This window comes from Nesoenas mayeri (genome assembly GCF_963082525.1).
Source record: "Nesoenas mayeri genome assembly, chromosome: 6".
In the NCBI taxonomy this organism is placed as follows: domain Eukaryota; kingdom Metazoa; phylum Chordata; class Aves; order Columbiformes; family Columbidae; genus Nesoenas; species Nesoenas mayeri.
The window spans coordinates 1,576,582-1,598,131 of record NC_137545.1 but is presented as its reverse complement, the minus strand read 5'-3'; the positions used below and the strand labels follow the sequence as shown (position 1 = coordinate 1,598,131).

The following is a 21,550-nucleotide window of genomic DNA, read 5'->3' as shown; positions in this document are numbered from 1 at the left end:
AAAGCAACAACAACAAGCAACTAAACGCTATTTTTTCCATTAAAATAAAGTGCCACTACTATGACCACCAGCCAGATTACAGCTACATTATTGCATGACAAAGATACACACATTAACTACAGTTCGGATGTTTTTCTTATTTATTCAAAAGCTAGAGGATGACAAAAAGGGTTAAAATGTTTTATGCCAGCTATTTATTACATGAACAAATACTTAATCCAAAGGGACTTGTTTTACTAGCCCCTCTGTCCAAAAACCACACACCCATTAGTTTTTATACACAAATGTTTATTTCTCAAATAAACTTCCCCTTTAAACACAAGGAATGAAATCTAAATCTTCATAAAGATGAATCCAAAACAAAATCCCTCCAGAACACTGTAATCACTGTTTTCTTGGTCACTACTGGCTTTAACTGTTTAACATCAAAAAACAAGGACATATTTAAAAAATCATGCTACTGGATTCCTAGCGCTGCCTCTGACCAGCTCTATACTGATCGCCAATACTTTAAAATTTTACATCGTCGAATCTGAAGCATTTAATTGAATAACAACTGTGCATTAAACACAAACAACTGAACAAGAAGATTATAAGATGTAATCGAGTTCGTAACGAATATAGGTGTTCTTTTCATCATTATAGATCCTTGGATAATGTGATATCAGAGCATCCTGTGATCCGATGTAGATCGAATTATAGATCTTCCAATAAACATCCCTGACTTTCCTGGCAGGGTGAAACAAACCCTGGAAAACAGAATGCAACAAAATTTATTAAAACTTAAGGTCTAGTTACTGAAGATATTGAATTCAACCAAGTTTTGCACAATAAGCATTTAAAAAAGCAATTACAGTAACTAACGCCACTTTTAAGAAAGAATGTATGCTAAATACGCCGTTCTCAATTTTTGGGACTATCTAAACTAGCTATGTATTATTTAGAGGCAGGTTTTCTTATACTTTTTTCTGCAGGGAGAAATTCCACTGGATGTATTTCTAGTTTTGATTTCTTCTTTTAAAATAAAAACTAAAACCCGATGCAGGATAATTGTCTGGAAACAAGTCTGATCTTTGGCTCTGCTAATTGTGATTTGTACAGAGAACTAGATATGAAAACATGAGATAACCTATTACTAAACCTTAAAAAAAAAAACAAGCGGAAAGCTCTAGAAAAAGCAGCTCTAAATAATAATATACTAGTAGTATTTGCAAAAAATACACAGTGCAAGAGACTTCCTTCACCTTCCTACTGATGTCAGTACCTTTATGCTGAGGCACCCCCCCACATTAAAAAAAATATATATATCTGCAAATAATTAATGAAATGCTGTCACATCTTCTCCACATTTTCCTGCCACGTGCACATTTAAAGAAGCTCAAGTGCCTGGTGTTGATGTAATTGTGTAGACTCACAGAATCCCAGAGTGTCAGGGGTTGAAGGGCCCTGGAAAGCTCATCCAGTGCAATCCCCCCATGGAGCAGGAACACCCAGATGAGGTTACACAGGAAGGTGTCCAGGCGGGTTGGAATGTCTGCACAGAAGGAGACTCCACAACCCCCTGGGCAGCCTGTTCCAGGCTCTGACACCCTCACCAGGAACAAGTTTCTTCTCAAATTTAAGTGCAACCTCCTGTGTTCCAGTTTGCACCCACTGCCCCTTGTCCTGTCACTGGTTGTCACCAGAAGAGCCTGGCTCCATCCTCCTGACACTCACCCTTTCCATACTGATCCCCATAAATGAGTCCCCCCTCAGTGTCCTCTTGTCCAGCTCCAGAGCCCCAGCTCCCTCAGCCTTTCCTCACACGGGAGATGCTCCACTCCCTGCAGCATCTTGGTGGCTGCGCTGGACTCTCTCCAGCAGTTCCCTGTCCTGCTGGAACTGAGGGGCCACAGCTGGACACAATATTCCAGGTGTGGTCTCCCCAGGGCAGAGCAGAGGGGCAGGAGAACCTCTCTGACCTACTGACCACCCCCTTCTAACCCACCCCAGGTCCCATTGGCTTCCTGGCCACAAGGGCCCAGTGCTGGCTCATGGTCACCCTGCTGTCCCCAGGACCCCCAGGTCCCTTTCCCCTACACTGCTCTCTAATAGGTCATTCCCCAACTTACACTCTGACCAAAGTGCTTTTTTCTAGTGCTTCACTCTTACGCAGTTTTAAATGTCTTACTCTTTTTCTTGGCTAACGACAAATAACGTTGATTTAATATTGTCTATCCTCTTGTTTATTTATCTCACTCGTTACTTGTTCTGATAACCCCTTGCACTATTAATTTACTCGCCAGTCATTAATTTGGGAGATACTTCAAAATTTGGGAGATACTTACATTAAGTCAGAATGCCAGGCCACTGTAGCCAATTTCTATTTTAAGTTACCTACTACTTCTCTGCAAGTTCCTCAGTGTATTCAGCTATCTCACAATACCCAAATATCTGTTTGTTGCTTATTTCAATTATTGAAGTCCTTGGTACAGAACGCCATGTTTAAAGAACACTTTAAAGAGGCAAAAGCCGGACTCCTTTCCTTCGCTGAAAACCATTTCCAATTGAATTTTTTATCTCCTGGAACGACATGCTGCTTGATAACTTGTGTCTCTGCTATTGTGGCAGACACAGGGACGTACCTGTAAACAATACTGCAACATTCTGCAGGGCCCGATGGCGACTCTGAGACCCTCCAGAGCTCCCATCACGGCTTGGATGACGTGAGGAGAGGTTTCAAACACATTAGGCCAGACGTAATTTAACAAATGATTAAGAGAATCTTCACAGCCGAATCCATAAACACCAAGAGACATGTGCTGCACCACGGCACTGGCTGTTTGTCTGTGCACAAGATCCCTGCAAAGAGAAGAGTGGTCTGTTAAGAAAGTATATTTAGAAGCAATGTGATTGGATAAGCATAGTGTTTCCTTTCAGTAACACTTTTTTGAAAGTACTAGTATACACTTTTAATCCATATTTACTGACGGCAATAGGCAGAGTAACGAAAATCAGTAAATTTAAAAACATGGAGTTTTCTGACAAATTGCTGCACTCTAATTCCGCAGCAAAAATATTAACAACGGAAATTATCAAAAGCTGTTTGAATTTAAGAATTCTTGACTCACTTAAGATGCTTGTATCATTTCAATCCTCAAAAGTATTAGTAAAATAGGAGTATATAATCTGAATTATTTGCAGACATTGGCTTCAAAATTAGGCTGATCACTTCACATTTTTAGCAAATGGGGACAACACGCATATTTGCTATTGTTAAGACCCAGCTACATACTTAAAATATGACTATGGCCAACTGTATCAGGAGTAGAAAGAAGCGCGCTCACCTGTCCATTAAAGCATCTTCAAGCAACGGCGTAACAGCATAAATATAATCTTTTCCCATCTCTCCAATGTATTCAAACAGGAAAGAAAGAGATTTTAACACCCCATTCTGGACATTCAGCTCTGGAACTCTGTATTCGTTCATGAGTGCAGGCAGCACTGTGAAAGGTGAGCACGTTTCAGCTACAATAGCAATCGCTACTGTAGTACATACTCTGTTCTGCCTTTCCTGTACTTTCAAGTTGTTTAGCAGTGTAGCCAACACATCGTGAGGTCTGGAAGAGATAACACGCATGTCAACAGATTCAGTGAGGATTTGGTTAAAGCCAGTTGAGTTTCAGACAGCAAGCGGCTAAGTCCTTAGAAGAAGAAAAATTAGGTAACTGGGAAACAACAGAAAGCACAAAACTTTAAAACAGTTTAAGCAACTACATGATCTTATTTGCATAGCCAACATTTTTTATTTTCTCTAGATTTAGGTTTTTTCCTGCCTTCTGTTCTGCCTCTCGTGAGCTCTGGAGGACAGGAGTAGCCTCCCCACTGTTACTCTGATCCCACAGCTAAGTACAAACTTGTATAAAACCACACACATTGACAGAGACAGGCAATGTCCCATAGAGATAAGCGCAGTTATGACATTCCATGGTTGCTTGCTGGATCTGCATTAAGTCAGTAAATGGTCGCTTACTTAAGAATATGCATAAAGATGGGAATTGTACTTCATTCTACAAATTACTGACTTGCATTATCACCTCTGCAAATCCATGCAACTACTGATTTGGGGAAAAATAACAGAAGATAGATTATTTCAAGAAGAGTTTGAAGAATACAGACAGAGTCTAAATGCGTATCACAGTATCATAAATTCACGAGACAAACAGATCTTACTACCAAATTATACTCTCAACATTTAAACATTCAGTTCAAAAGTACAGCACTCTGTCTTAATGAAGAATAGGTGACTGCGTTCTACAAAATGAGTAAAATCAAGTCTACACATTCAACATGCTAAATATTCAAACTTCTCTACATTTCTCACCAGAAAACTCAGAATTATCACTATGTGTGTAGAAGCGGATAAGTATCAGACCAACTTACCCAATAGCTTTCGCAATATAACCAAAAGTGTTCACTGTGGCTCTTCGGATGGCTTTCTTGTGAGCTTTTAATAATTCCAGCAGTTCAAAGCAGATCCTCATCCATTCTCTTGCAGAAACATATTCTGCACCTCTGAAAGAAAAGAGAGTTACCTCTTCAGTGATGTTCAAGTTTTTAAATAAAACCACAGAAACTACAGCACCTATTCATTTGCTATCAGAGGGAGACTGTTTAAGTAAGCTCCTTAATTAGGTATTTGTTCACATTAGACCTTCACTGGTTAAGTTTACTCAAAACTTATTCTATTGTGCGCATTCTGAATTTGCACAAATGGACAACTACAAAGCATTTGCAAAACAACATAATTAAAATACGTTCAGACCATCTGCTAAGTATCTCATCATAAGCTTTATACACAACTTAAGAAATGTCAAGAGATACGATAATAAATACCCAGATGCCAAATCTGATACCCTACTTTAGCTTTTGCCACAATAATTATCCACATCGAGGGTCAAATATGTGATCTCCGGTCAGCTTACCTGTCTGCAATGCGCCCAACAAGATCAATACAGTTTTCCTGGACTTTCTCATGTCTGTTCTTCAAAATAGGTGTAAGCCTTGGCAGCAGATCTTTGATCGGTGGTGTCATCTTGTGCATACCTAGTGAATTCAGAGAGGCATATTTACTTTTATAATGCCTTTTAATTTTGCTCTTGAACAGGCATGAAATCAATACACAAACATACCTATAACATTCACAATAGCCTTAAGTGCTCCGAGTATGCTGCCCAGTACTTCGGGATATTCTTCACCCAGGTACTCATACAACACAACACCCAAGTGTCCCATCAGTTTTTCCTGCAACCAAGTAAAAAGATTCAGAAGTTATCTCTCACATTACTATGACATGGTACAACAAATTTGGTCGAAGTGGATACAATACCTCTTGACAAGTCTTCATGACAACAGCAGTACGAGAGATCAGGTCAGCGGCCTGCTGCCTAACTTTGGCCGATTTGTTGTTCAAACGCCACAGAACTGTACCGCAGATTTGTGGCAAGTAGGGTTTCACTCTTTTGCCTAGAGCATTGACCACTGTGCCAAACCCGTTCAGCATCACAGAATCCTGGGTGTAAAAACAAAAGGAAATCAGATCAAAACAACACAACGTTTTCATTAAACTTGACATCATCTAAAATTGCTATTAAAATACTAACGTTGCAGAGCTAGCTTCTAGATTTCACTGATTTGAGCACTGACATCTAAAAATTATTCTAAAAATCTAACTTAGAAGCATCCATTTTTGTGTGATTAACAGTGACCTTACAAATACTAAACACCCTTGGCCATACCTCTGTGGTCTGTTCCTGAAAGGCGTACAAGATGCCATCTATAAGCTGTTCTTCTAGTTTATGATCGATGTCGGCAGCCCCCAGATTTCCCATTATCTTCTCAATTGTTTCCATGACCATTTTTCTGTACTGCTCAGCCTCATCTTTCAGATCATCCACAATTCTAGAGATAATTTCTGCTGCTCCAACTTTATTTGCCAGCTCCACAGTTGTATCAACCAACTGAAATATACAAATGTTAAGTGAGCAAAACATTGTTAAAATCTACTTTCTATATCTTGAATATACTTTTCCCTACCCTGAAGAGGAGAAACAGCATGTGACGTACACTACGAACAACTGTTTTTACCTTTAGAAATCACACAATGTTTTAAACACCACAAATGGGGTGAAGTACCCCACCTTACAACTGATGTAGGCTCATTCACAGATGTCTGATAGCCTTCCAAGAACTCACGAATCTTCTGGCTACGCAACTTCTAAATCGCTAGTCCATATAAAATTCAGTTTCAGGACACAGACAAAACTAAGCATCTAGCCTGAATGAACATTCTAATCTGAATGTTGTTGTCCTGTAAATAATTTTCCAGTCAAAGAAACCAAAATACCTGTCTGTAATTTCTTCTGTCCAATGCCATTCGGTGCTGCCAGAAATGTTTGAAAAAAGGTGGCAAGATTTCTGTTTTAATGTAGTTTGATTCAACACCATCCGTACCACAACACTGCTTTACCACCTGGCAGGAAAGAAAAAATCCAACTATTTTAATTCTGTGTAAGGTTTTGGTTGTAGGGTTTTTGTGTTTGTTTAAGAAAAGGAAAAACATACATATTCAATATTAAACAGTCATTCTGACATACCTTCAACACAATTTTTTTCATCTCTTCATCAGGAGACTGGAACTCTCTGATAAGGATGAGCATGACTTCTCTGGTATAGTAGTTTGCGTACTCGGCGTCCATGAGCGGAATCAGGTAACCAATAGCCTTCAAAAAGGCAGCCAAACCCTAGCGAAATGCAGAAATAGGTCTCTAGTGAGTTACAGAATGTAGACATCCACATCAGTTCAAACTAAAGAAAGTATTTTAGATATACCTTTCCTCTGTGTTGACGTATACCCTTCCATAAAGGCTTCAGAACAGAATCAAATGACTCAATGCCATAGGGAGTAGCTGCCTCAGCCAAAGCAGCAATAGCCAAAGCACTGATGGTGCGAACTTTCTGCTGCTCATCCACCAGACCTGCAAGAGAGTAGCGTTTAGTACCATGTCTTGCGATTCAAGTTCAAAACAGCAAAAATATAGGGGCAGTATAAGAGATTAACTTATTTTCAGGAGAAATGAACCACTATTCCTCTTTCATAGTTCAGCCAAAGTCTCTTGGTGTCAGAAGACCCCACAAAACAAGGACCTTACTACCACCGTGCCTCACTGGGGTATGAACATTTTTCCAAATACGAAGCGAATAAAATAGACTTTGCCTGGTAAAGCAGAACTTACCATGTTCAATGATTTCAACCAAGCTCCTGAGATGAGGCAAGATAGCACAACCCATAAGAATCGCAATTTGCTGTACAATCTTGATGCCAGTATGCCTGGCCTGCCACGATTTTTTGCTTTTGCAGACAGCTTTCAAGAAGGGCAACAGAGAAGGGATGCCCAAGGCAGAGGCAACGACAGCAAAGGCTCGGGCTGTTGTATTTCGGACATATTCATCCATATTATCAATATCAGGTCGCATTGTGGAGATCATTGTTGCCAAACCAGCAGCCTGAAGGAAAAACATGAAAAACATACCAAATGGAATTAAATGTGCTGTTCATAAATCTTCTGCCATGCCTATAAACAGGAGTTAGCTACGTGTAAGCTAACTCAGTGTCTTAATGAAGGATGGAACTTTACCTTAGCCAAGTTGGAAATAATTTCTCTGCCTTCCACTCTAGCGTAGTAATCTTCATCAATCAGCAGGGGTTCAATGACGACAAGGATCTGGAAGAGATGAACAAATTAATATTTCTTTTCATTAATACTGTTAGTATTTCTGGCTCTACTAGATTCCATAGAATCATTTTGGTTGGAAGAAACCCTCAGAATCATCAAGTCCAACCATAACCTAACTCTAGCACCATGGAGGAGAGATGATTACATAGACCCAAGCTTAAAGCTTTATGACGACTGGAAAAAAATGTAATAATAAAAAAATCTATTATGCTTTTTCTAGAGCTCTTTGTCTCTAAAGGACCTGGCCTGCAGATCCTACCTAAATCACATAAGATCCCCTTCCCACCCCTAAGCATGCACGTTTCATTTTTACATCCTGCTACATACCATAAAGCCCACACTTCAATCACACCACAGGCAGTTAAAATATACACTTCTCCTAGCAATGATCAGAAAAAAGCAAATCAAAGATGAAACCGTAAACTGCAACAGACCTTGTGCACGTACGGTCGGACCAAGTCATCCAGTTTGTAAAGAATTCTGTCGATGACTTTGACAAGTAAGTGACGCTCCTGATCTTCAAGCGTTGGTGACATCAGTAGAGGCAGAATCTGATTAAATAGTGGCCCCGCTCCAAATTCTCGAGCTTTATCAGTAATTTGTCGCAATGCAGCCTAAAAAAGCCCAAACAGCCTCAGTTAAACTAAGGAAACAACACTGAACAACTACAAAACAGGTAGATGTTAACCAAGTTAAAATGTAATTCACTGTAACCACAGGCTTCAAAATACTTGCTCCTGCCACCGCAAAACTCTACTTCAAACAATTTTATGCTTATCTGTTCAAAAACGAATGCATGAAATGAAACATGCTGATGTTAGCTACGAAAAGTATGCTCCTGGTCTCATATTAGGAATGGCTCCATCTGAAAAGTAGCTTCCACAGCCCTTACTTGCAGCTAGGCAGCTTGGAGCTACGGTCAATTCAGAGCAAAACTGTGCAGAAAAGACTGCCAACGTATTGCGTAACGTGTAAGGTTGAAACTTAAATAAGAGCCACGCTGCTAATTTAAGAGTAAGAAGCAAAATCCAGAAAGTTACGAAGCCTTGTAACCAAAACACGCTATAAATCTAGTTTCTCATAATCATAAAATAAATAAAAGCCATATACTATTGAGTGACTTACATTACTATATGAAGAGCAGCAATATTAAATTACATAGAATGACAAACAAAAAGCCACAGAATAGGAGGAGAGCACTAAACAGATAAAGTTTAGTAGGTTATCTTAAAGAGAATCCCACGGACAACTGAAACTAAACGTGGAAACAAATGTATATTTTTTAAAACTGAAATTACATAAATGCATCTGATGATTCATCTTACCTTTCTCATGGGAGGTGTGCCATTCTTTATTTTCAGAAGTAATTTCATTATTTTTCTCTCCTTCTGCTCTTCAGGGCTCAGAGTTGATTCATCCACATCAACCTAGAAATAATTGCAGACAAATAAGCAGGTATTCAAAGGAAAAAAACTTCAGGAAACTTTAATCAGCATGAGTGAAATCTCACTTACCAGTAGTTTATCGAAGTATTGGATATCATCTGGTTTTAGGAATGGAAGATTGCCAGATGGCTGGTCATTAACACTCTTCATAGTCCGGTCTTCGGTCTGCATGTGGAATCCAGTCATCCCCCCCAAAGGTGTGGGAGTTGCTGTGAGCTTGCGAGCTGGAGTGCGAATGGGTACGTAACCAGCTGGTGGGGGGAGAACCTACGCAACAAAGAGCAAAATTCATCTTATCACAACAGATATAAAAAGAGGAAGGCATCAAATACAAAATATGACTAAATTTCTACCTTCCACTTGCTCCTGTTTGGGGATTTGTGTGAGAGTTATTGCATATATTAGATTCCATGGTCACAGCAATATAAATTCACCAAGACCGTCTGTAATTCATGCTTATGCTGTATTGACGATATTTCAGAACAAAACTCACTTCTGCTGCTGAGAGTCTGGCTAATAAACTTGGAAGTCTCTTTATAACATATTAAAGAAGCACTTCAGTCTCTGTATCAACACAGCATACTTGTCAATTCAATTTGTGACACTGTGTTTTTCTACATGTGGACTTAATATTTTTATCAGTCCACTCAGCTCATTTCTGGCCTTGACAAGCGTTCACAACATTGAGAAGCAGAATAACAACTGGCCCTTGAGATCACCTTTAGTTCTCCCTTTCTAAAGGAGTTACAACGAATCAGTAACCAAATTAAACAAGCATCTACAAGAAATAATCAATACTTAATGCGAAACGTTCTACTTCTGGCACAAAACAGAAAACAAACAAACTGAACACCACAACCTAGTCTGCTACAGTTTAATCCAGATGAATTACCTTATATCCTTCTGGAAACATAGCATCCAATTCTTCATCAGAAAGCGGTCTGTTTCTCTCATCAATCTCCCTTTCCCACCGCCAAGCCTGCAGCTGTTCAGGGGTCATGCTCATGATATGACCTATATTAAAAAACAAAAGAAGTTTTAAAATAAGATCTCCTGTATGCAAAAGATGACTTGTTTGCTTAAAGGTTAAGTGTTCTCTTGAACCAAAGTTTCCATAGGACTTGTAATCTGTAGCCTATCAAACTTCCAGAGAGCCTTTTATCTATTTTTTACCAACTAAACTGCACAGAAACAGACATGTAACCTTGTATTGATTCCCCGCTCAAGCTGAGCTGCTGTGAGCATTAAAAATGGCAAACTGTGCATATACTGATTGCTTTCGTACAGGCAGGAGAACACGTTAGGCAGAGCCTCTTTCAAAACACTACATAAAGGTAAATGGTTCATTTCCACAAGACAGTGAAGCCAGAAGGGACTGGGCTCACCTGGTGTAGGGGTTGCCATGTTCATAGCTGGGGTGCCAATGGGTGTTTTGCCAGGCGTCAGAACGGGGGTGCTGCCGCCCATCTGGCTGGCAGGGGTTTCGTCCCATCGCGACTTTCTTTTACTTGCTCCTGGGGTTGGTGTCTCCCCAATGGAGTCACCACCTCTATCCGTACGAGGTGTCTCAGCCCAGCCACTGCCGTGTCCCGGAGTATCTAAGGAAAAATAAAACTTCTGTAGAAAGAACTAGAGAAACCCACTTTCAATATCTACACAAATCAACAGGTAAACAAATACACTAGACAAAAAATTAAAGACTACTTTGGTCTTCGGTGAATATTGAAAACACACATGCATTACACTAAAAACATCAAAGAGAACTTCATTTTATGAAAAAGAGCATGTCATCTCCTTGCTGAAACTTAGCTTAAAAAGATAGAATTCTAAAAAATACAAGAAAACTCAGATATTCTAGAAATTGGACAAAGTACTCCATGCACTCTCTCAATAAAAGCATTATGGAACAATGGTGTTTCATTGTTCCCAGCCACGTGAGCTTCATTCCAATTAGGCAGGTGAGAAAATGCTTCCAAAACTTGTTTGAACGCTAACCTCTTCAAAAAAAGTAAACAGTTCAAAAACACCACACACAAACGTATCACAAAAAACAATTCAACACGAGCTCCTTTACACATTAAAATCCCAACCCGCAGCAGTCACTAGATATACCACAAAACTTCAATTCAATTTTTGAGCCCAGGTGTTTTCAAAGACACGAGTTAAGCTTTAACAGGCAGAATTCAATTCTACGAACTCAGACCAAACCATCACGCCAGCCACTAGATGTCAGAATAGAATCACTTCTTGGCTGGCTTCTCAATCTATTGTTTCCTTCAGGTGAAAAAATCCTATACAATTAACCATTCAAAATTTAGGCGCTTTCCAGTTTGCCGTAAATACCTCTTTCCGTTTTAGGCGTCTCATCCCATCGATTTTTACGTGCGCTGGAAGTGGCCCCTCCGTGGCCCGGTGTTGCATGACCAGGTGTGTCCCGGCCAGGTGTTGCGGCTCCTGCTGGTGTGTGACTGGGAGTCGGATCCCAGATTTTTGAGCCTGGGGTGGCACCAGGAGTTTCGCTGCCCTTTGCACGGCCTGGAGTTTCGTCCCATCGCAGAGATGGTGTATGTCCAGGAGTCTGTACCACACAAACCACAAAGTATTAATAACTCTCATAGTATCCAGTAAAAGTCTGCTAGTTACTGTTTGTTAGTAGAGTAACGAACTTCTGAAATTCCAGAGGATTAGCATTAATAATGTCTTCTGTAGATAAGCTGATGAACACTAGGATTCTTACCTCTGCTTGGTCCCAGCTGGATAATTTTTTAGGTGTGGCACCAGGAGTCTGATCAGCTGTCTGATCCCAACGCCGTTTGCGTTTTGAAGGCGGCTGAGATGCGGCTCCATTGACGACTTTAAGCTCTCCAGCTTTAGCTTTTTCAGCTAGTTGTTGCCTAATTTCCCTCTATTCAAGGGCACAAAAAGACAAACATAAGAAACATATTTCTAAAGAAGGCCTCTTCAGATGCTACTTTCAAAGGAGATTTCTCAGCTGCATCTTATCTTTTTGTGCTTCCCTTAGAGGTTTTGCTCAAACAACATGCGATTAGTTACTGTTTTAATTTCAAGTTCACTGATTTTCAAATTCTTCTATAGTGACAGAGCAGCTATGTGTTTGGAGGGCTTGTTTTCAAACTGATGTCTTATAAAAGTCATTATTACAAGAAATACAAACTCATGGGGAATTTTGAGTGCTATCAGTTTCTGCCACCTACATGTATACCTTAAAAAACAAATTCCACTTCAATAAGTTAAAGGTGGACGAGTTCGAAAATGAGTTAATGTGAGTTATACCTCATAACATAAACCCTGAAATTCTATTTAAAATCCTGAGATGACATTGTTAAAACAGCACACTAACCCAGACTTTTTTCACTTATCAATGGGTCCATGAACAGTAAGACTGTCAAAATTATCAACTAATTCCTCAGTTAAGGTAAGTCAAGTAGGGTAAATCAATATAAATCTACAGAGGCCACTGGAACTACAAGATCTTGCTGCAATAAACAAGATAGCATTGTAGGTATCACACAAGAAATTTGATTGTACTACCAATATCTTACCTATTAAATGAATTTTTAATAGCCATGAATAAAGTGTGTACTTTAAAAAAAATATTTAAAACCAAATGTCAACCTTAAGCCTATTCTTAGTACTGTAATATATGTTGTAAATGCTTCAACAAAAGCCTTTTAAAACCTTCCTGGATCCCCTTTACACAGAGCTCGCAAAAGCAAACATCTGTCACTGAATCCCCCTCAGTGACTGTTAGTTTGTGTGTCTCATCCTCTGAAAGAAAACAAAGAACAAAAGGTCTAGGTGCTATTAAACAAACAAAACAGATTAAAATATGTTGAGACTATTTCTCCCTCCATTCTTTAGGTATTATATAGAACAGATGCTTTCCAAAACTTTCATCCTTTAAATACTACTGACTTTGAACATGTGAAAAAACAGGATTTTCCAAAGAAAAAGACTTATAAGTCAAGGAAAAAAGTCAAACTTTCCATTCCCACTTTCTCAACATACTTTCAAAGGCTATAAAATGAAACAAAGTGGAAAACCCTTCCCACACACACCTCTTCTTTGGTTAAGTGCTGTTCACGCATAACATCCATGTATGTTCTGGCATTCATTTTAGGATCTGGTGTCTTCCCTCCTGCAGAAGAGAACAGCAACAGGAATGGAGCGCAATGAGTACAGGATAAGCAGAAACTACTGCCTTTTTCTATTGTCCTGCTCTAATATTATATTACTCTGTGATCGTTTAATTTTACTTTTTGATTGAAAATTTTAAAAATTACATGTATCTTACGTTTATTCAGTTTGCTGATCAATTTAACCTGTTTGAACACAAACATAACTACTGCAGTTTCAAACAAATATTTTAAAGACGATATAAATGATAAAATGACAACACAGTTAAGAGTCTTCAGAAGTGATGGGTTCCTGGGTTGCTAATCCGGAATACGTACACTTTCGTGCCTTTGTGTCCATCAGCAGTTCTGACTTCAAGCAGCAGAATAGAAGCCTAGAAAATTATCTCTTTACCATTAGTAACACTTTGGAAAGATATTTATATTCAAAACATTACCTTGTGTAAGCTGTTCAATCCTAGCTGTATCTAACTAACTAGTGCATACCTACATAATGTTTAAAATGTTTTAGCATAAAGACCCATTTAGAAGTTTGACAAATCTGGAGACCTCTCCCAGATTTTCTAGAGTCATATTGTAAAAGGGCTTCACTAATAAACAAAACAAAAACCCCCAAAAAACTGTTTGATGGCACTTTCCCCCTCTTCTCAAGGTACAGCTGTGATTGGGAGCTGGATGCAATACCGTACACATACCACCACAAAGATACTCACAGGTAATGGGGTTTCTATACCATATGTTGGTTTATGCTGTGTATCTTGAGTTAACTAAACTTTTAAATACTTTACAAGAAGCCCAACTTTATAAAAATAAGACAAGAAAACCACTTTTCTTTTAGCAAAATGTGCAGATTTGCTATACAAGTGGTATAGCATTCTGATTTAGGGAAAAAACGATAAACTTCTGAAACATTTCTATGCTGGAGATGATTGCCCAATTGGCTGTGTCACTCTGACACTAGCTTTGATAGGACTTTCCTTTGGAATACTTTTTCACCATAATCTACACAGGATGTGTTGAACTGCACCCTTAAGAATGCAGACAGGACTGGCATATAGCAGTACTGCTGTAGGAAAGAAATTAAGGACAGTTAGTATGGGCCTGTGAATTCTGACAATACATGTTTATAGCAAGTACAATTAAGCAAGTAAAATAATTAATATCCCTATTAATTCATGCAGGCTGAAATTCTAATTTGTAAAACCTGCAAAACAGCTGCGAATTTTAAGCCAACAGGCACCTTATTGCCACACGTGAAACTCATCTGAAGAAAGTTTGTCGGACCCACTATACCCCTTTTCCTGACTTGCATTCCAAAATTATCAGAACAGACTTGAACTATTAATAGTATCAAAGTCTTATATCTGCTTTTGTTTCTTTTATCTATACCACCTAAGTTTACATAGGATGGTAAGAATTAGGTGCTCTATTTTGAGAACTAGCATTTCAAAAGCAGTAACCCTGTAAATCTACGACTTGGAATGAAAACTTTCAAGATACTGAAAGAATCTGAGCACTCAATACACAAGTTGTTCAAAGTATAACGCACAACCCAAAACAAAATGAAAAGAGAAACCTTTAACCCTTTGTGTTTCTATGGCAATGGCTCATTATTTTCTTGTCCTTCTACCTGGAAAGAAAACTTGTATTATAAAGATGAAGAATATGGGAGCTAGGTTTTCAACCAAATCTCTATAAAAAGGGGATGTTTAAAACAAAACTAAGTTTATAAGCATGCCAACAGAAATCAAAGGGCTAAAGACAATTAAAGACAACAAAGATCAAAGGGTATAGGAAAGTCAAAATGAATTACCATCTGCAAAAGGATCAAGACGCTCAGGGGAAATTATCATCATCCGCCTGTGCTTTTTGTACTCATCTTCCCGATCCGCAATCTTTTGAGGGCGGTGTTCTGCAAAAGGATCATACTAAAAACAAACAAAAAAAGCTTCTTAGTTACAGATGCAAGAAGAACAATATGAAAAGTGCCTGGTGACTGTAAGCCTGTGTTCATTTTCAGTACTACTAAAAAGACCTACTTTATTTTAATCTCAACTATATAGGGATGTCAAAATACTATGTTAATATACATTTTACTTCTGTAACTGCAATTTTACCTTTTTTCTAAACACAGAATGTCTTACGAAATAACTTGTGACGAGAATTCACTATTTTAAGAAGTTTATTCACCTGTTACCAAAGCATTTCATGCTGTCAACCCTTCCCCTTCTTTTTGTATGGGGACTCAACACTTCCTCATAAGCTTTTAAATTTCACAGAAAGATACTCCAGGAATATAAAACCTAAATGATTACATTTTATTTACAAGAATAAATTAGGATGTACCTGTTCAGTAGACTGGGGTATGTCATTAAGCAACGCCACTGGAGCATGGTACCCTGGCTTCTTCTGGCCAAGCAAACTTGTAGAGGGGTAGTCATCATCATCCTGGTAGTAAAAAGACATGGTAAATTTGTCATATTGATACTGTATTTAGATAAAATAATGTCCACTTAACATACTGCGGTCATAGAAAAGAGGAAAATGGACAAATAAAATCGTTAATTCCAAATTTCAGCAAGCTTTTCCATATAGTTTGCTTCATTACTCCCAAACTGCTGAATCCAATAAACCTACTCACATCACTAACAAGGGAACTTTTTCATCTACAAGACTCAAGTGTTGTGCAATACGCTACAGTTAATCAAGTATGCTATCCACATTAGTGATACAAAACATCTGTATTTCATATTGGCACTAGTCAGCACGTGAAAACTGGTCTTTTTTCTTAAAAGTCATCTAGATATAGGTCAAAGCTTCAGTAAATAACCCTATAAAAAGCTTCAGAAACAGTGAAAAACTCAGAAATATATTAATGCCGATGTAGTTATAGCTTCTCAATCACAATGTCAATCACAAGTACATAGTGTGCTATCTATTTCCTCGTACTAGTAGCCAGTTTGTATGCAATAATTTAAAGCAATCCAAAAGAAAAATTGGTTTTAAAACTATGAACTGATTTCACTGACATTCTGCAATGGAAATTTTTAATCAAGGAACTTTTAGAATTGCATAAATGACATAGTAAGTAACGTAAAAAATGTCATAAAGTACTAAATTGAATATAACAATCTTCCTTCCTCACAAAAATATAATTAACTCAATGTAATACGTAGTTGCCTACGTATTTATGGTCAGAACTGTAGTTTCTGACTGCTCCTGCAACTGAAAATGTGGTCAAATGTTTAATGCTAGAAGTTAACATAAAGTAATCTTACAAGCAAGATAGGTAAGGAGAACGTAATACAGTGAAATAGCCAATTCTCAAAAAATGCTTTGAAATTTGAAACAAAGTAGAAACAGAAATCTTAAAACAGTCACTTAAGTTCGTTGGCCCAAGTTTCATTAGATTTTCTTTTCGCCATGATTTTTCATCTCGGCAGCAACAACAGAACAAGGTTAACTCTTCCAGTCAAGGCTAACACTGATTAAGTAGCAGGCCATAATGTTTTGCCTTCTCTTAGGCCTTTCAAAGCACAATTCACAAAGTACAAGCCAGACTTGGAGCTTATGGACTTCCCAGATAAGACAGATTTGGTCCAGTATGGCTTTAACAACAATAACTGCTTTTACTTCAGCAACTGCTGTTAAAAATTACTCAAATTCCAATATACTTAGAACACATGCGCTAAACAAGCAAATACTTAAAATCACTTACATCTTCCAATTCAGTTGCTGCAATAGAAGTGACGTATCCAGCAAACCTGCTGTCACTGCCACCATAGATTTCTTGATCGTAATATCCTGTGGAATCGAGGCCTACTCCTTGGGCTTCATCAAGAGCAGGCTTCTTTCCTTGAATTTCTCGAATTTGCGCTTCAATATCTAAGGTAAAGACAAAACCAAAATCATGTATTTTACACATACATACAAAATGTAACATTCATGTTACTGAGGGCAACAAACTGAGCTCTTCACTCAATTTTAAAGATTATCTCTAAAGAAATAAACAAATAAAACACATGAAACTACGACATGATGTTTACAAGCAGAATTTCCCCAAGTTGTAATATTATTCAGCACAGACAACTTCAATTGTATGGCCTGAAGCAAACTATTCCAACTCACTATCTTCCAGAGATAGCAGAGAAGGTAATTTACACCACAGCAATATTTCTCAACACTACATCAACCCATTCTCAACAAAGGTAATCCTCTCGTGACAAAAGCCTTTCAAAATATTACCACCAATTAACAAGCCAATGTTGTTAATTAAAGCAAATCAGTTCAAAAGAGCTACCATACGAGTTGTCAGATCTCAGAATGTCTAATGAAACAACACTGGACTGTGTTATCTAACGGATTGCAAAGCTGTATTATCTTCTAACATACGAAAAAGCAACCCTCTGATATGTCAGTGCATACCAAGTTAGCAAAAATGTTTAGAAGGACCAGTTTCTTCTCACTCTGGCAGCTCAAATGTTATTTACTCATCACTATTCCCGCTTATTCCAACAAGACTAAGGGGAGCTTTGTCATTCTTTTAATGTATCAGCGTCTGACTCTAATCAACTCTGGTGGCAACTTCTGACCTCAGAAATTTTGTACTTTCAGAAAAACACATTAACTTGTTAACCCAGAAAACAAGGAACCAAATTAAATCATCCTTTCCTCCTACTTGTTCTAATGTAACATGAAAATAAGTTACAGTAATTCAAGTGTATTCAACTAATTTAATTGTGATATAGGTATACTAAGGCACAGCTAACTCCATGAAAATTGTTACTGTTTCCATCTGAATCTTATTTGATTCAACAGATATTTAAAGATAATTACATGTACGACGTGAATTTCAGGAGATCAAGCAATTAATTTCCATGGCCAAAAGAACAGCCAAGAGTTGCACTTCGTGGTTGAAGGAATATCAAGGACCACACCTGGACTACACTGTCTCCAAAGTCCCTTCTAATGTCATCGATTCTGTGACTCACCCTTTCCCATCTGAAGTGATATTGCCTGCTACACTAACTTGAGGGAAAATTGCCAATTTACAACGCGGCAGGAAATTCTCTTCACAAATAGTCTTAAATCTTGACTACTCACTCGTTTTTTACTATTGTTGCTCATTCCTCTTTATCAGGACAAACACATTTCACAAGGTTTTCCCACTGAGATGCCTTGCAAAAGACACTATACAACATCTGCTAAGAAACCTGGCAAAAATTAAGATTAGAATACTCTTCTTTTTGTTTTTTTTTTTTTTTAGGTAAACTTACTGCTAATCCATGTTATTAGACTCAAGATGTAAATTGGGGGGCGGGGTTTAGTTTTGGTGGGGTTTATTTTTTAAATGTTTGAAAGAATTGGTTAGTTTAAAAGTAAATGGTCAGCCCTGTAAACTCCAGCTGAACTCAAGGCTGGGTCCTTTTCTTATCACAAATTGCCACTAATATATGTAAAACCAACAAACAAACATTTGACGTCCCCCCAAAAGCACTAGATGTAAAATGTCTGCAGCCAGAGATTGCTAGATTAAAAAGCATCACATATTTAGCTGGAAAAGAGTATTTTTACATTAAAAATGTGTTTCGCTTCCTTGATAACTCACACTTTCTTGAAAAAGCTCACACCCTACTTCACAAGGCACTTAAATACATATCAAATTAAGAAAGAGTAATCACGTGGCTTAAAAACACGTTGTGTAAAGCAAAGTACTTGTTTGATGACTTTGTCAACCAGGACACAAACAGAAACTTCAATCAAAGACACAGAAACAGTAAAGGCAATGGGATTTTTTTTATGGGGATGGGAGGATAATATCTTACTGATCATTCCTTTTTTATATTTTACTCTATTTAATACATTTTGGTATTTCGAAAGAAGTAACTTTAACATGCACAGTTGATTTGAAACATATGATGAATTTTGAATATTATTAAAGCAAACATATTTAAAACTGAACTCCCTGGAAATCTAGCTCTCAGCCAGATCATTATAGTATTTCTCAAAATATATACTCCATTACCATACATGCAGTTCTACTTGCAACATTTGGAGTGCAAAACATTACTCAGCATGAAAGAAGAAAGAAGAATCAGTCTCTCTGCTCAAGTAGCATTTTACAGCATAACGAGTTTCTGTGTTTTCATGCCTTATCATATTTTTGCACATTTAGCTTGCGCTGGGCAGCTTCACTTCTAGCGACCTTAGCACTCTCATACATGTTAGGTCTCTCTATTATGTTTGGAGATCTCTGAGTTCATTTCTGAGCAAGAAAAAAAAATGATGCAAATTGAGAACCACTTTGGACAGCATTCAAAACTCAGGCATTTCTTTGAGGCTTTATAAGCTGCCATTTAAAACCTGACTCCTCAGCTTAACAAAAGAGTTTCCCCTTAAGCTACCCAACTGAAACAGTCCCAAAACATTTCAAGACCTCTTTCAAGGTGTGTCTTGAACACATCAATCAACAAGTATTTAATAAAGAGTACAAGTATGTGAAAAATCAGCTAAAACTATTTAGTAACAAACTACTCAATTTGGAAAATCAGCCAGGAACTGAAAAAAAGACAGAAGTCAGAAAAACAAAACAAGATGTTCAGCTAATACCTTCATGTTGTGAAGGACAGCATTACATGATCATACCCAGTTATACATAATTTACTATTTAACTACATATAATCCCCCCCTTTAAAACCTGTTCTGATTCAACACATGCAGCTGGAATGTTAATGTTAACATTAAATTCAGTGGGGCACTGTTTGCTTCAATAAATAAGCTATCTTGGGGGTTTGGTTTGGGGTTTTTTTCGTGTTTTTTTCCGTGTTTTTTTTTTTCTTTTTTAAATTTTGTGTGTGTGTGGCTTTTTTTTTTTAAATCCACTATTTTATTATTAAAAGCTCTTTACATAATAGGACAGGCAGAGCACTGTGACAGGTAACACTCACTTGGGTAGCATCCCACACGATTCTTATCCATGTCACAGTATATATAAAAAATGCAATTCTATAAAAATGTTCTGGAACGTGAGAAAGTAAAATCGGATTAAAGATTTATAAAAAAAAAAATAGTGAACGGAACAGTTTAAGCTTTTCTTCCTCTGTAAACCCAAACAGGTCTGCGGTGCTTAAGACTACGTTAACCTCACTTCCGCAGATGACACCTTTGAGTTTTTCTCGGTGCAAAACTTACCGCCCCCAAAGGCGATGAATATCTGGGTGCCGTGCCTACCTCACAGTGTACAACGAATGTCCAGAGGTAGTTTTTTCATGACTGAATTACAGATGTAAATTTACATAAAACACAGCAGATCATATATCATGCACGTAAACATGAATAAAATCCCAAAAGCAAAAAAAATACTATTTGCCTGAAGATATTTAGGAGCAGGGCAAGCTTTGTCCAGGAAAGCTTCGACTCATGCTGCAAGGAGCTGGAAGTAGCGGTGAAAACAGCCACACAGCACCTCTGAAAATAACATACTACCCAGGAGAGCCCTCGCTCATTAAACCGCTCAGAGACCAGTTTTCCCCGGGGAACAGCAAGAGATCTCGGTGCTCAACCGGCAGCTGAAATGCTTGAGACCTCCCGCTGTTTTTTCCCCTCCTTCAGAGCATTTTTCTCAGTGAGCCCCACGTCGCTCAGCAAAGCTCGGGCCGCGGAGGCTTTCAGCGAGCAACCCCCGCCCCGCCCGGCCTCCGCTTCACCGCGGACACAGCCCGAGGGGCTCGGTCAAGAGAATAACCGCGTGGTATCAACGTTTCGAGTCAGGCCCCGTCCCCACAGCTCCTGCTCGCGAGCGGCGGCCCCGGCCATGGCGGTGCCACCAGCACAGACGCCATTACAAACAGGCCCGGCCCGGCCCGCCCGCCGCGGGGAAAGCCCGCCCGGCCCCCGCCCGCCGAGCCCGGCCTGGCGCTGCCCGGATTCGGGGAAAACACAGCCTAAAAACAAAGGCCGAGGGCGCCGGGGCAGGAAGCGCCGCTGCGGGTTGTTTTTTTTTCAGCCTTTTTACCTTCATGGGTCTTGGCGATCTTCGCCATTTTGTCCACAGCGAACAACGCCGAGGCGGAACTGGCGCGGCCTCGCCACTTCCGCTACAAGGGGGAAGGCCGAGAGCACAGTGCGCAAGCGCAGCTGCAGAGTGCCCCCCCTCCTCCTCCTCAAGCTGGCG

The 21,550-nt window shown here is 38.8% G+C and overlaps 1 protein-coding gene across 6 annotated transcripts; it reads right to left on the bottom strand.

Moving 5' to 3' along the window:
- Positions 1–267: 267 nt before the first annotated feature.
- Positions 268–21,550, bottom strand: SF3B1 (splicing factor 3b subunit 1). 6 transcript variants are annotated; one of them, XM_080347259.1, is made up of 25 exons: positions 21,392–21,534; positions 17,096–17,262; positions 15,724–15,825; positions 15,191–15,305; positions 13,300–13,379; positions 11,958–12,125; positions 11,564–11,798; positions 10,606–10,818; positions 10,113–10,234; positions 9,290–9,487; positions 9,101–9,202; positions 8,210–8,389; positions 7,677–7,763; positions 7,275–7,545; positions 6,871–7,016; positions 6,636–6,782; positions 6,386–6,511; positions 5,778–5,999; positions 5,369–5,551; positions 5,172–5,283; positions 4,965–5,085; positions 4,423–4,554; positions 3,327–3,599; positions 2,625–2,841; positions 268–749 (listed from the first exon to the last, which is right to left on the bottom strand). In XM_080347259.1, exons 1-25 carry the CDS (start codon positions 21,417–21,419, stop codon positions 591–593), a joined length of 3,906 nt encoding a protein of 1,301 aa, XP_080203385.1. In that variant the 5' UTR covers positions 21,420–21,534; the 3' UTR covers positions 268–590. The 6 variants fall into 6 exon arrangements, 2 of the variants coding, with proteins under 2 accessions (XP_080203385.1, XP_080203386.1); XM_080347260.1 differs by lacking the exons at positions 15,191–15,305; positions 15,724–15,825; positions 17,096–17,262; positions 21,392–21,534 and adding an exon at positions 13,696–14,984; XR_013922312.1 differs by lacking the exons at positions 268–749; positions 2,625–2,841; positions 3,327–3,599; ... (14 more) ...; positions 10,606–10,818; positions 11,564–11,798 and adding exons at positions 13,696–14,443; positions 14,954–15,007 and having other exon boundaries at positions 12,065–12,125; positions 21,392–21,549.